Consider the following 15,472-nt stretch of genomic DNA (forward strand, 5'->3'; position numbering starts at 1 on the left):
CCAGGAGTACCACCTAGCCAGAGCCCATGGGACAGAAATGGGTCAATCCCTACCTTTCTTCCAGGTCCCTGGAATGTTAGCTCACACCTGCCCCTGGTTTGGATCACCACTCTAATAGTCTACAGGTGCAGAGCTCTGTGTGGCTGGGGGTCCTGGCAGTGCTCCAGAGCTTCACTCTCAGACACACACCCAGCTACTCTGAAGGCTACGCTGGCAGCTCCCCTGCGCAGAACTTGTGCCATCTGGGTCAGCACCCTCACCTGGGGGTCCAGCAGTGCCAGCGCTGGAGCAGGGCAGGGCAGAGGCTCCCCCTGCACAATCCACCCCACACACACAACAGGGAGCACGTTCAAAGTGTATGCAACATTTTATTGAAAAAATACGAATGTTCTGTACATCAAGTACAACTTAATGGGTTTGATAAAATCTCCAGAGACTTATTGGTTAATATAGGTCTTCTTTTCTTCTTTTCCCTCTAAGGGCATAAAGCATACAATGAAGCAGCAGGTCCCTGTACCTGTGCAAGTGCAATCCCATTGCTGTGCGTGCAGCTTAGCACCTGGCTCTACACGGGACTCCAACATGCCCAATGCACTTTTGATGGATGGTCTGCAAGAAATTTAAAGCATGGAAGAACTGCACAGGACTGGTCCTTCAATCCACTGGTGATTCAGAATTTATTGTGAGATCTCTGTTCTCCTAAACAGTCTGCATCTGCATATCCAATAATTCTGACAAATAAATACAAAAATAAATAGGGATCTGGCCTCACAGAACCTGAAGTCTCAGAAGCAACAAAACTTATAGCAAGCTACATACATAATTTCAACTATGTCAACATAATTTATTTAAATCTCTATCAATAAATGTATTAAAAGTATAAATTCTTACCCAATACTGAGAGTTTAGTTCTGGAAATAAACCCAGAAAATGAAAGCTTTTTCAGTCCTCTCTTACTTCAGTGTGCTCTTAGAAAATGCTTTGTAGCTGAACTTCAGCAGAAACTAGCTGCTATATAATGCACTTCTATCCCCCAAACCTAATATAAAAAGCTTTTTAGATCTTTTTACAGTAACTGGCTTTCATGTCCTAACTTTACATACAGTTACTAAAAATACTGCACATAGCAGTGCTGACTAAAAATAGGTTTAGTGTTAAAACTACATGCACAAATGCTGGGGTACTAAAGCAGAAAATGAATAATGTGGCAGCTTCACAAATTTATGTTGCTAATTGGATGGTGTAACAAATACTGCAATCCCAAAAGATATGTATGTTGCAAATGGAAAAACAATGAACAGGACTGGATGAGGAGAAAGTTAGGCAAAAAACCTTTTTTTTCTTCTCTGTTTAAAACTGGAATGTCCGTAATGGCCAAGAAAGTAAATGTAGACCAGGGTTAGAAGCTTCTAAATCAGGAGTAAATGGTGATGACTTCTCGGCCGCCGCCTCTCACGAGCAGTACCCTCTCCAGACCCTCAGTCAAGACTTCGAGAAACTCCATGTCTGTTTCAGTAAAGTCAAGGCCAAAAAGCATCAAAAGCAAAATACACAGGGGGTTAGACCAGGGCCAGCTCACAGCCCTCAGCTCTGGTCTCACTTAGTGCAAGTACCGCTCTAAGGACCAAAATACTGTGAGTTTGTGGCACTTTTTACTTTAAGCAATTACTACCTTACAGCCACAAGCCAGTACCCTCCACTCAGGGAACACTTTGTCACATATTACAGCTCAACAGCACTGGTGGCCAAATGAATTCAAGAGAACAGATTACAGAAAAACCTTCTGTGTGGCCCAGGCCCTGCCTGAAAGGATACAGTTTTCATCTCCATCAGTATTCTTTGGAGGACCAGGCATGTTGAGGAGCACAAGTCTGGCATCATGGGATCTATTTACAATGACTTCATTGAGCTTCACTGCTGTATGCATCCTTCGGACATTAGACTGGTTCCTGTAGAAGAAGCACATTCAGACTTACTGTTAGAAACAGGCCTCTGAACACTGAATTATTAAAAAGATCCTTAAAAAGCACACTCAAATCTCCTAAATACCCTGTTAAAAATGTCAACTCAACACAGTAATATTCTTCAAGTTTTATGATGAAGATACAAAAGACATTTCCCAGACTTACTTGGGTATAGCTAGTCCGCTGGTTTTAAGATCTCTGGAGTCAAGTCTCCAGTTTAGAAAGTTACACTGCTCTTCAAAAAGCATACTTGATAAAAGATGATTTAGTGTTGCATAAGAAATCAGAGCACAGCTGCACGAGGGGATGTGCTCCTCAGCCAGGCACAGTCGTGACTGCAGGGCTTCCACGCAGGCAGCCCTGCCAGGACCCCTCACACCCACAGCAGCACCAGGCTCCTCTCCAGACCCAGCAGCACCAAACTCTCCCACTGGCCTGGGAACCAAGCAGGAGCCCAGCACCACCATGCTCAGCCACACCTGCCAGGACCTCACTTCCCTCTTGGTGTTGAACAGCAGTTGGCATCTGCAGGGACAGGCTGGGCCACTACAGACTGCAGCCACACCATGGGGAAACAGGATGGCAGCCTAGAACAGGCTGGGTGTAAGGGGCTTTCCTGGAGGGTTATATGAATGTTAAGCTCTCCTTCAGGACACTCTGCCTGGCTGTTTACAGGAAACACTTTTACCCAGGTGTCTCTAAAATCTCAATCACACTTTCAAACTTGAGTAGTCACTTAGTTCAAAAGTTAGGGGAGAAAAGGGAAATAGGTGCAGCATGATCTCATACGCCTCCACTCCATGAGAATCCAGGCTAAGAGAGGTAAAAGCATTGATAATTTGGAATATATTAACACAAAATAACATCAATTCATGCAGGAACAAAACTCAAAAGTAACCTTTGGGGATTTTAAGCCAGGGAATGTGTCCTTCTTACAGGAAATCAACCATTATTTTGGCAACACAACAGGAATACAGAAATAAATAAACTTATCGAAGTTTATATATTAGAATATATTTATACTTTTGGTGCTTTTCCACTTGAGTTTGTCTTTATTTTAATGAAGTAAAAATAAGTATTAGTAGAAACAAATGAAATATGAATCTGTGCTTTCATTGATTCAGCTTTGCACGATGAGAGAAACTCTTTAGTAACCTTGCTGCTCTTCTGAATATTCAGATTTGCAAAGAAATAATTTATATGCACAGAAAGAAGATGTGGTGGGAAGAACCATGTTTATTATGCTAACAGAATAATTTACCCACTGCGAATTACCTCTCTGTTACTTCATGTTCTTATTTAATTTGGAGCAAGGACACCCTCTGTCTTCACCACATGAGCTTAGAAAGCCAGGGACAACACTGAGGCCAAATTATGTTTACAGGAAGCCAGGAAAAAAACAGCAGCAGGAACGTTAACAGTTGTTGGCTATGTATAGTTTTGGAAAGGAAGCTGAAAACTTTTGGTTTTCTCTAAAGTGATATTTAAAACTGGCATCTCCCCAGTGATTTGAAGGTGTAGGCTACAAGAAAGGACTTGTTTAGTGCCCAGCAACTGCCAGAGCTAACATCCTAGCAGTGTTGTGCAATGAGAGCTTCTCTAAATGAGTAATGTTGCCTCCTGCTCATGTCATACTCCACTTAGGAAAATAGGTTCAGACTGGAATTGTTATCTAACCTTAGTTCTTGTCAGGACAACTCTTCTAGTTTGTTACATCCTACTTATAATGATACTTAGCTTAAGTAGCTAATCCTGCTCCCTTTAAAACATTGCTAAGACTGCTCAACTCTAGTGTCTTTTCTTCCATCAGTACACACAGTTTTCCTGCTTTTAGCTGAGAAAATTAAGACTTTCCTCTCAACCATCTTAATGTACTTCTAATTTAAATAACAAACTTACAAGTTTTCCCACCCTCTGAAAGCATGGAAGAGGAAAAAGTACAGGCAGTTAACACCAAATTCAGCAGAATTTCGACAGTATGATTCAGCCTAAAACTGATTTGAATTCTGATTTATGGGGGGAGAGGAAAAAAAATCTGGAACTTTGCCATGTATGCAAAACTGACTGAGCTCTTCATGTGAGATGTAGGACATCAAAGAGGTGACAGGAGATTCACACAGTTTTACACAAAGCCAAAATAGACCTTTACTTCTCACTCTTCAGGGGGCACACACGTGGTAGTACCACAGCTGTTGTTACATGCCAGTGCTCCTGCAGCAGCAGGTCTCAGAGGGTTTATCACACACAGATGCTGTTCCAAGTCATTCATCACCATCTCCACAGCTTCTTCCTTCATGCGTGAAACATCCACACTACATGCTAGACAGTGAAATTATCATATTTTCTTTTAAATTCTGATAATATCAGTGAAATTATCACTGTGTTTTATTGAGGGATTTGGGAGACAGTAGGGAAGTTGTCACAGGATTTAACAGTTCCAATTTAGCATTTGGCTATACCAAGTGAAATATTGAGGGATGTGTGCATATCTGATTGGTTAAAAGTTTCTGAGGAGTAAACTGCTATCTTTTCATAGCCAGGTCTCAATGTTTACAGCACAAGTTCAAACCAAGGATAAGGAAACAAAAGATAATTAAAAGCACAGCATATGTAGAGCTTCAAGAGATGCAAAGTGTAGACTTAGACAAGACTCACGGCTTAATGGTGATGAGATCTCTAAAGCTCCCCACAGCACTGCCCCGGTTCCGCTTCTCAGCATCACATTTCTCTTTTGTCCAGGTCATCTGGATATTCTCAGGAACAGGGTCTGCCTCATCTTCCTCATCTGAGTAGAGGCTCTCCAGACGTGCTATTGAATGTCTGTCCTTTACGAGCTGAGCCTGGAGGGCACATGAGTGACAAAGTGAACTCAGACTTTACTTTATGTTCTCTGGTGCTCTTAAAATAATTATAGATGTTTTGTTCCATTGTATCTTTTATTCTGCTCACTCAATTCAGCCTTCAAGAGAGTTCTGATACCAGGCATCTGCCCTAGCCAAAAGTCTTACATACCAAACTGACTTTTAACAGTTCTGATGGGTGTAAGCCAAGCAGATTTTGGACTGACAGAAGCCTGTATCTATACAAGAAAATATGTCAGTCTAGCTCACATCATGACATGGTCAGAAACAACAGAAAAGACCAGCCCAAAATTGACAACTGGAATAAAACCTTAACAAACACATGCAGAAAAGATGGATCATTTTCACAGACATCACAGTCACTATAAATGTATATATGTCCTATAAATCCAAACTGGAAAGACATCACTAGAAAACAGGATATGCTATAAATTGAGACAAATACCGGATATCCCATATAAAGAAAAAAACAAGAACTACATGCAATTTTGGAAAACAAAAAAAGCTACACTAAAAGTATTTCCTTACATCTTCAGAGCACAGGACTTAAATTTAAGAAACAGCTACATAACACACTACTAGGAAGGCACTTTGTGTCATCCTCCTCAGCAGCCCATAGAGAACAACCACAAATGACATACCTCCCTTTCCCTCTCAGTTTTTGTCAGCCTCATTTGCCTCAGCATCTGAGATCTCTGCTCCATCATAAGAGTTCTCTCATAAGTATATGCTGAGATATCACTATTGTGCTGCAGAAATAAGGACAAATATTGTGTTTGTAATCCAGTCATAACCAAACATCATCATGTGCATAATAAAGTGAAAATTGGGCTCAATTCTCTTACCATTTCTACCACTTCTACCTCTGCCTCTATTCGGAGCTGATAGAGGAAAGTAGCCAAATCTTTCTTCATCTGGATGCTGTTATCATCCATCTGAGCGACAGTAAAAATTCTCATTTTGCATTTTCTCCAAACCTAGTGAGGGAACACCAACTCTCAGTTATTTGAACCAATAATACTTTGCTCCACAAAACAGAAACTTAGCAACACGTCCACTCTCATTTATCAATAAGGCTCTAATTAAGCCTGTTTCTTTAACTAAAGAATGCAGAAACAGGTGGGGGACATTCTCTGTGTAGCTGCTTACTTTGTGCTGTTTGAGAAGAAAGGGAAGCAACATCAACATGCCTCCATCATGCACAATCCACCACACATCAATGTTGCCTTCGTTGTAACGCTCGTGGTTGCTGGGGTAGAAAGACACATTTTTGGGAACCAGCAGAGCCAGATGAGCTGCAGTAGTGCAGCGAACAGTACCTGCCCAGGAGGGGAAGAACACACTTACTTCCAATTCTGCAAGAGTCATTTATGGTTAGAAAAACACTACTCACTGAGCAAGTGTCAGCAAACCATAAAAGTCATCACTTAAATAAAGAAAAGTATGTACAGCAAGGCTTGCACAGACAGGTCAGTCCAAGTGACAAAGCCAGGATAAAGCAGACTCACAGGAACTTTTTTTATTTCACACTGAAAGTAAAGCAGCAACCTTCAAAGCTAAGAATAAGGAGACATCATCTGCTCTGGTCTAATTTGATTAAGTAACTGGACCGCAGTAGAAGAAGAGAGATAGAGGCAAGGAGAGTGTTATCCACTAGAGAAGGATAGGTTAGAACCACTGACAAAACAGAGATTATTTAGGAAACGAATTATAGTTTGCCACAAAACCAGCATGTCTCAAGCCCATAATTTTTTTAAACATTCATTAGAGACATGAGTTTTAGCTGCTAGATTAATCTTTGAAGATCTTTCTTAGGTCTTTTACCTAAAGGAACTGGTATTTCAAACAGAGCAATTTTGTAAGAAAATACTGGCTTCTCCATTGATACTAGATAAAAACACAAACTCAAAACCAGTCTCACAAGGATTCTGTTAAAATCGCATGTGTGTAATAAACACCTCTGTTCACAACATCTGATCATACCAAACCTTTAAAGCTCACCTATAAATGTCTTCCAAGACCTTGGATCTTCACTCTGTCTCCAGCCATAGGGCCACCCCAAAACCACAGTGTTGTGCTTCATCCCACCAAGTCCACAGGACTGGATCAAGTGAGCAATTCCTTCTCGAACTTTATTGGCTACAACTACTTGACAAAATCCTTTAACCTTCTCAATTTCCATCATATTCTTAATAGTCTGAAAGACAGACAAGGAAAAATCTCCTTTTTTGTTGGAAAGTTTTCGTTTCCAAAAGGAACTCCCTTTATAGACAGAATATTTATTTGCCATGAGATTACAATGTAAATTGCTGGTTCACATGTCCATAGGTAAAGCATATTACAGTACATATTACAATTGCATATTACAAATTCTGCTCATTGAATCCTATGATTCAATGATTTTTTTTATTTCACACTGAAAGTAAAGCAGCAACCTTCAAAGCTAAGAATAAGACAGAGCAATTTTGTAAGAAAATACTGGCTTCTCCATTGATACTAGATAAAAACACAAACTCAAAACCAGTCTCACAAGGATTCTGTTAAAATCGCATGTGTGTAATCCTATGATTCAATGATTCAAAATTTCCTTTATAAAACAAAAGAGAAAACACCCACTTGTTTAAAACACAGTTTCTTTCCAAACACCAGCATTTCTAACTGATTAAAGTAAGGATTTTTTGGTTTGTGGTATCATCTCTTATTCATAGTAGTAGATAGTGATATCTGTGTTACTATTTTACTTCCCATTTTCTAATTCTGTAATGCTCACCTTTTTAAACCTAAGGCCAATTGACTTCATTTGGATTTCCAGTTTCAGATTCCAATGTAACATGCTGTGTAATACTAAATTTACAAATATAAACACCAAATCCCACACACCAGAATGTACACCTTTTATCTGTTTAAAAACTAAGTAAACTTAATCAACACCTAGCCCATTAATTAGTTTTCCTTTTGTAACAATTTTCCTACAGAAAAAGCCTCTGGGGAAGAAAACAAATACACTGAATCTATACAGATGTAAACAGGGCTATGATGTCATGTTTACACAATGAGGATAATTAAGTAATTTATTAAAAATTTCTCAGGACTATCCTTCAACGTTTTTTGTAATAAATTTATCAACACACTGAAAAAGAACACATTTGCTAAGTTTAACAGTTACTAAAACCACAGAATCACTAGGTTGGAAGAGACTTTTAAGATCACCAAGTCCAAGCCATGCCCTAACGCCACCTCAACTAAACCTCAATGACGCCAAGTGCCACATCCAATCTTTTCTTAAACACAGCCAGGGATGGTGACTCCACCACCTCCCTGGGCAGATGATTCCAGTACTTTACCATTCTTTCTGCAAAAAACTATTTACTTGGAATATTCAGAAACCTAAATAGTTCTCCTCCCTCCATTAAGCAGCATTCAGAAACTTCTACAGTCATTATTTCTTATAAATGAAGGCAGTTTTATGCAGTAAGGCTGTTTACAAACATGGTGAGCATTGATCTGCATTCCCAAAGGCACAACTGGCAGCTGAAACGTGTATGCAAGTCCTTCACTGAACAGCTGAACTTGTTCTGTGTTTCATGGAAGCCTTATTGAGATGCTTTTTTCCCACGTATGATTACGAAACAAAATTTTGCATTACCTGCCCACTCACCCCTTTCTACTTCAGGATTTAGGACACTGACCTGCTCAGCAGCCTGGGCTTCTCCATAAGTTTCTAAGAAATTCCCTTGGATGACTGATCCTATGATAGTCAAACCTTTACCAGCTTTCAGCTGGGATGCAAATGTTAACAGTCTAGGGTATTTTACATGCAAATCTTCATCAAGTTTCAGAAGCACCAGCAACTGAGGCCTGGAGAAAATAAAAAAGACAATGTATTTTTTAACTAAAGTTTTAACAATAATACATGTAAAAAACTGCCTCTCATCACTTATATTGTGCTTAAATATTAACTCTGGAACACTCTTTCTGAATTTCACACATATGAGGGATTTTACATAATATTTTGTTTCTCTTGGTTAAAAGCAGATGTGAAAGTGTGGGAATTCTGCTGCTGCATTGTGCTGGCAGTAATAAAATCTGCTGATATACTCAGCTTGAGAGGTTTGCAGTAGTGTTTTATTTACAGGCATGATCTTCAAGGCTCTTTTTTAAGTACTATTGGAGCACACATAGTGTTCATACTGCAGGGCTGTTCTCCCAGATCTATCTGAATACTTGTGCCAAGAAAATATCTGTTTTCTGTCTCCAGAAACCTGGCATATGGAAAACACAAATATTTTCATCTAAACACAGATCCCACCTGCCTGCTGTTCCTTAAAGTATCACTACACAATCAAGTTGCTGTCTGAGCAAGTATAAAAAGATTTATAAAACTGTCTTTGATAGATTCCTATTGCTCTTGTTCAGAGCCCAAGGGTTGTGTAATGCCCAACCAAAAAGAGGGGTTTTGCCTACTCTGCTTTCAACACCAAAAAGGGATGACATCAGAAGGAATAATGTTGGCCACTGCTCATTTCCTGGCCTCTACACCTCTGTACTCACAGACCTCCAGTTTCCCCAGGTTCCACTTCTGAAGTCACCAATTTGGAGTCCAGTTAAAGATCCAAAGGGCACTAAAGGTCTGCCCGTACAGGGTCCACACTGTGACAGCTTGGCAGCGACAGGACAGCTTACTGCAAACTCAACACTTTTTTTGGCATTTAAATTCATTCACACATCTCCTTTAGAGTCCAGTTTAATTCCCTTAGTGTAAGCAGAGAGCCATGCCAGCCATTTCATTAGTCCAGGGTGAGTACCTCCAGTTCTTGGTGTGTGGAGGGCCCTCCTCCAGCCTGAGCAAGGCGTATCTGGCTGCGCTGAGCGACAGGCCCCGGATGCCATCACCCCACTCCTTCTCTGCACTGTGAAGAACAAACACTTCAGCCAACACATGGCTCCACGAGCACTCACCTGTACACTGACATCAGCCTGATGTACTGAGCACCTTACAGTCAGTTTAATAACATGACACGTATGGCATCTACATTTACAATTTATGCATGAATGTCTGCGATATCACGGATCACATAAGAAAAGTGAAAATGTTGCAGTAAAATATATATGATGGACCACCATTCTGGGCTTCATTTGTAATCAACACTAGAGAGAAGGCTTCCCAAGCATATACAAACATCTGGCATTTCAACACCCAATTTAGTTAAGAGCCCAAATTAAGTTCTAAAGCCACACAACAGCCTGACTCCATCCAAGCAGCAACCCAAGCAGCCAATTCAACTTTTCAAGGACTGTTCTGGACAGATCTTTGCACCAGATAAATTGGAATATAATGGTTGGCATCAGCTGTTCTGGGCCTGAAGTAATCATGTGCAGTACAGAAGAGATAGATCCCAACCAGCTTTCTGCTTCCTGTGATTCATTTTCACCTAACATCTTTAGAGGCGTTAACAACAAAATACTTAATAACAAAATACTTCAGGGGTTTTTGAGTAGCAGTGACACAGTAAAATAGAGAAAACAAAAATTAATTAATAAGAAAAGCCCTCCAAGTCATCTCCTAGACAGTTCTTTTTCCAAATCTGAAGACTCTAGAGTTAATTCATTAAAGAGATCTAGCCTCCTTCTTCCCTTTCTTATCCAGTTAATACTTACCCTTGGTATTCAATGTACTTGTAAATCATGCCTGCAATAAGCATAGCTACCAAAGCATAATACCAAGATGAAATGAACATCAGTGCCAGGCAAATACTCATGCCTAAAAATGAGAGGGCCCTGAAACGAGAAGCAAAGGTATAAATAAGTCGTGGGGCAGAAAAGTTTAAAAAACAAGTCAATTACATTCTTGCTCCTTTTTCTTTACACTGTCTTTATTGAACTGGCAGTGAAAGTAAAGCCTCCACTGGATCTCCCCAGTCCCACCAGTTTTAGTATCCTCTTCTTAAAAAGAAACTCTTGTGCCATGACATATCTGAGTCTGGCTCTTGTGTACAGTTCATACACAGAGAAATAAAAGATGCTCCCTGCCCTGCTGGAGAAGGTTCTCAGGTGCAGATTTCAGGCTCAGTGAGGTGCCAGTCCTTCACTCACCAGTGGTAGTATTTAAAGCGGGGCCGCCAGTTTGGGGTTCGCAGAAGTGTCTGGACTGCACAAGCAAGATTAACAAAGAGGTAACACATCAAGAAAAACCTGAAAAACCGAAGTGCAAAACCTTTTAGCACTCACATTTATAGATCCTGGCATATATTATGATTACATGATTGATTTCAAGTCAAAATCCCACTGCCCTGTCACATGCCCTATCCCCCTACCCCTCTGCTTTTTATTAGCCTGAACTATCAGCATAAAGTAGCCAGAAAAAATTTCTAATTGGATCAAGTTAGATTCACAACATAATGCTGTCTTTTTTCTGTGATTAAAATGTTTTTCCAAACCAAATAAAAACATAATAAAAACTTGCTTATTCACAGAATACTCCAGAGCAAAAACCAATAGATTTATAAGTAGAGCCTGAAGTCAGAGGATTCACAGAGATCACAGAAGTGGAACTCAGGCTCTGAGAATTTTCTTTCCTGGCTTAAGATATAGTTCTGAATGACAATCAAACTAGCAAACCTCAAGAGTATTTCTATCCCTGCCCCAAGATAGCAACCAGGCTCTTTCTTACATTGAGAGAATTGGAGCCACCATGTCAAGTGAAGCAATAAGGATTCCCAGCTCAGCAATTAATGCTGTTAACAGAAGAGCCCACGTTGGTTCACCATTCGCTTTTCCATGACCAAAGATCTGAAGAAACAGAACCATTAAGCATATCTTCCAGGTATTTCATAAAGTCGTAATGGGAAAAAAGAAAATTATATTTTTAAAAATCAACAGTAATTCTCCTACATACTTCCTCCTCTAGAGCAAGGAGTCAAATTATTCTAACGGCTTGCCATGCTTCACAGAATCACGTTTGACTTCTTGATAAAATTACCCTATAAGTCTAGTTAAAAATCCTTAAAAGTATTCTTTCTTTCAAACAAAAGAAAAAAACCCATAAAAAAAAAAATACTGCCCCTCACTTCAGTGCTGGGCAAACTGGGGAGAAGAAATCTGATTTTAAGAGCACGCAGACAGCTGGTGAGGCAGCAGGAGCAGAAAGGCTTCCCAAGGTACGAACCCAGAGGAAAGGGATGATGTTGTCCTTGGCAATGGCCTGCAGCAGCCGGGGGGCCCCGGTGAGGCTCTGCAGCCCTGCCCCACAGGTGGAGAAGAAGGAGCCTATGACGATGACCCACGGCGAGGGCCACGACAGGGTGCCCACCACCAAGTTCTTGTTCACCGCGTCGCCGAACCTGCAGGCAGGAACACACTCAGGCATTCCTACTCCAAGGAGTATTTTGAGACTCATGTTTGGGGTTTTCAGCTCCATTTTTAACATGTCATTTAAATACTATTATTCATAAAATACCATACTTTTAATATGCTATACTATATTATTAATAATACTATCTTATTCTCTTAACTAGAAAACACAGCAAGTAGCAAATAATCTGAGTTACTTCTGATATACAGATTGGAAGTGTCTGCAGCTTGATTTCAACATTTAATTATACATATTTTAAAATTCTTGTATTATCATCACAGCATTATTTTTTACAATTACAAAAAAAAATGCAAGAACCAAGACATAGAATGAAAATCTGAGGGTGCCATGCCAGAAAATATCACATGGAATACAAGAAGATTCCAAGCTGCGCTTACAATTTACATACCAATATGGTTTAAAAGGCACCCAGAAGTAAAAATTAAAAAAAAAAATTAAAAGAAATGAAAAAGAAAAAAACAACAAGGAGAGGAGTGGGGCATGCAGAGAAAATAGGCAAGAACACACCTACACTGCAAAAAAAAAAAAAAAAAGTAAAACAAAGGAGAGCATTAGAGCAGTAACACTTACTTATCTCTCAGGACAACACCTTCTATGCAGGCTCCAAATAATAACACACAACTGAAGTCTGGAGAACAGAGTGTGCTAAGGAAACAGAATTTATTTAGACATGGCAGATGAAAGTATTGTGGAAAGGACAGTACGTGCCTCCATCCCATGGCACTTGCACTCCAGCTTCTCCACAAGTACATGGTAAAGCTGGCAAGGAAAAGAATGTCTCACTGCTCACATACACCCCCTAATGTTACAGAGAAAGCTTCTTCTAAGTTTCAATTTTTAAAAAGGACAGACTTAAATGCTAGGATAAAGGAGAAAAAAAATCCAATTAAGCATTTTTGTACTAAAATGTCCATTTAATCTTCTGCTAATACAAAAGCTGATATTAAAATCTTTCTTTTCTCTCTCCTTCTCCTGTGTCTGATATTTTGAACATACAGCAAGCCATTACCTTGCACATTCTTTTCTTGCATCTCTGCTGGCATTCACATCACCAATAAGTCTATCAGTCTATTTGGCTATCAGGTTTGTTACTAACTGCACTGCTTCTGCACTGGGGAGTACAAAATACCTCAAGCTTTTTGGTTCTGGCATTCCAGGAAAGTTTTTGACCTTGTGAATTAAATTCACACAAATGGTTAAATCTTGAATTCTACCCCAAAATGCAACTATAAGTTACAAACTGCAATCAAAGGCAAAACATTGCTCCTGGAAGTGACAGTGTGAGCCTCCCCCTGGGGTGGCATGAACATGGACACATCCAGTCACCCACTGGGTGAGGCCAGAGCTGCCAGCAGAGCTGGGGGTTAAGGCTGGGACCTCTTTTAATATTCGTTATGTCCACAGGAAATGTTGACTTCTTGGTACAGGGTCAGTTCTCAAAGTGACAGCAGGGAAAGGGTGTGCTCCTAAAGAGCTGGAACAAGCAAGCTGCATCCTGATTTACAGCTTGGCAAGTTTTGGCAAAAAAACAGGAATGAAACAGCAGAATTTCCAGGAGAGTCATGGTCTCAGCCAGCTACCCTTTGATGAAACTGACTCAGAAAGCTCTTTTAACTTATTTTTTTTAGTTTTCTATGTTGATAAATTGTCCTTTAGGACACCAAGAGCTAGATAAAGCTGAAAGATCTTGGCTGATCTCTTCTTGAGCAGGAGAACAGAAATGAAGACAGCCTCTCCTAAGCAAAACTCCGGTTGTCCTAAGCCCTGAAGAGCTGAAAAAACACTTGGAAACACTGTCTAAATTTCTGAATCCAGTTAATCTTGTTCTAAAATATTCAAGAAAACCTATACTCCTTAAAGTCACTCCAAAGAAAAGGCTTGTTTTTTTTTTTTCAGAGAAAGGAAATTAAATTAATGAACTCTCCCATTAAAGCCTCCCCTCACCTTAATGTTTCACTGCAACCTAAAAAAAAATAAAATCTCCAAGTACACCACCAGCATGAGAAGCTAGAGATCACTGTGTAGCAAAGAACAGCAACAGGAATGCAAAAGAAAAGAACCCATCACAAAAAAGGGGATGGAAAGTAATGGGATAATAATTACAATTCTTTCAGCTCAAGGATTAATGCTCTGTTGTTTTGGGTTTTTCCCCCCACTGGCCAATCACACTTGCACTGACAATTTGGTGAGCTGAAAGCCCTTCCAGAAATCAGATACAGTGTACCAGCACTCCAGTAGCGTGAAAAGGATACAGACTAGTGATGTGGTGACAATGGCAAGAATGGTTCCAACGGGGATGGATTTCTGTGCATCTTTGAGGTCCCCTGATCTGTTTGAACCAGCCATGATACCTGAAAGTACATTTTGGTAAGATCACAGGGCAGGAGGAAGCCCAGAGCCCCAGAAGGCCCCTCATGCCAGCATCCTCACCTGTCACTGAAGGGAAGAAGATGCCAACCAGCACCATGAACGACGTGGTGATATCTGAGAGCACGTACAGGTGCAGGTTGTTCTTCTGGCCTGCTACATCCACAGAGGGCTGATGTGCTCTCTCCAGTATCTCTCCTTTCTCCAAATAATTGCTCCATAAGTTGTCTTCAAGGTTATTATCAGACCACGGAAAAGAAAAGCATGTTTCGGTTCAAACCTGTTCTCATTATAATGGGTTTACAACTGAGGATTACAAATGCAATTCAGTGATCAACATAGGAAAACCACAAACATGTATCAATAGTCTACAGAAGTCTAAGCAACTTAAACTTTATTATTACTAAATGTAACATTCTTTTAACCTCATACCTACTTCAACCAAAGGAAATACAGGAATATTTTCATGATCCACCACACAACACAGCAGCCCAGAGAATGCAAAGCAATATCAACCAGTTTTCTAGATAGAAACAGGTTTGTTCTTCAGTCAGTGGAAGAATTACAGAATTATATGTTTGGTATTTGAAATTTCACTAACAAATGCTGAGTCTTCTTGTAATCTTAAAACTAGACTGCTGGTTCCTGTGAAAATGGGAACCTCTGGCACTCAGCACCTGCCCTCTGGTGCTCATTTCAATAATGAACACTTTTCAATCATACTTTATTCAGGAGTGGGCAAAGAAGGTATATACAAGTACTCTTATCTTTCAGGGCATTATCTTAACCTGACTAAAGAAGAGAGCTGTCACTATAGTGTTCTATATAAATTTTAATAACTTCTCATGTTAGTATAACTTAAAATTACAGCTGATTTCATGCTGATATTATGAGATGAACAAGGGAAA

General features: G+C 40.0%; 1 protein-coding gene across 5 annotated transcripts in view; it reads right to left on the reverse strand.

The window, feature by feature from the left end:
• Positions 1–348: 348 nt before the first annotated feature.
• The window catches only part of SLC12A4 (solute carrier family 12 member 4), a 46,346-nt gene continuing 31,222 nt past the window's right edge, over positions 349–15,472 (reverse strand). For 3 of the 5 annotated variants that reach the window (XM_030282721.4, XM_030282724.4, XM_012570351.5), the window contains 17 exons: positions 14,628–14,792; positions 14,450–14,548; positions 12,768–12,825; positions 11,991–12,165; positions 11,496–11,614; positions 10,919–11,017; positions 10,484–10,603; positions 9,631–9,735; positions 8,515–8,683; positions 6,827–7,022; positions 5,975–6,144; positions 5,671–5,802; positions 5,467–5,574; positions 4,620–4,804; positions 3,864–3,878; positions 1,816–1,949; positions 349–1,506 (listed from right to left, as the gene is read on the reverse strand). In XM_030282721.4, the coding sequence (XP_030138581.2) occupies positions 1,415–1,506; positions 1,816–1,949; positions 3,864–3,878; positions 4,620–4,804; positions 5,467–5,574; positions 5,671–5,802; positions 5,975–6,144; positions 6,827–7,022; positions 8,515–8,683; positions 9,631–9,735; positions 10,484–10,603; positions 10,919–11,017; positions 11,496–11,614; positions 11,991–12,165; positions 12,768–12,825; positions 14,450–14,548; positions 14,628–14,792 (2,141 nt within the window). In that variant the 3' untranslated portion in view covers positions 349–1,414. The remainder of the gene's footprint in view (positions 1,507–1,815; positions 1,950–3,863; positions 3,879–4,619; positions 4,805–5,466; positions 5,575–5,670; positions 5,803–5,974; positions 6,145–6,826; positions 7,023–8,514; positions 8,684–9,630; positions 9,736–10,483; positions 10,604–10,918; positions 11,018–11,495; positions 11,615–11,990; positions 12,166–12,767; positions 12,826–14,449; positions 14,549–14,627; positions 14,793–15,472) is intronic. The other 2 variants (XM_030282722.4, XM_004174991.6) reach the window with 1 other exon arrangement.

This window comes from Taeniopygia guttata, chromosome 11, assembly GCF_048771995.1.
Source record: "Taeniopygia guttata chromosome 11, bTaeGut7.mat, whole genome shotgun sequence".
In the NCBI taxonomy this organism is placed as follows: Eukaryota; Metazoa; Chordata; class Aves; order Passeriformes; family Estrildidae; genus Taeniopygia; species Taeniopygia guttata.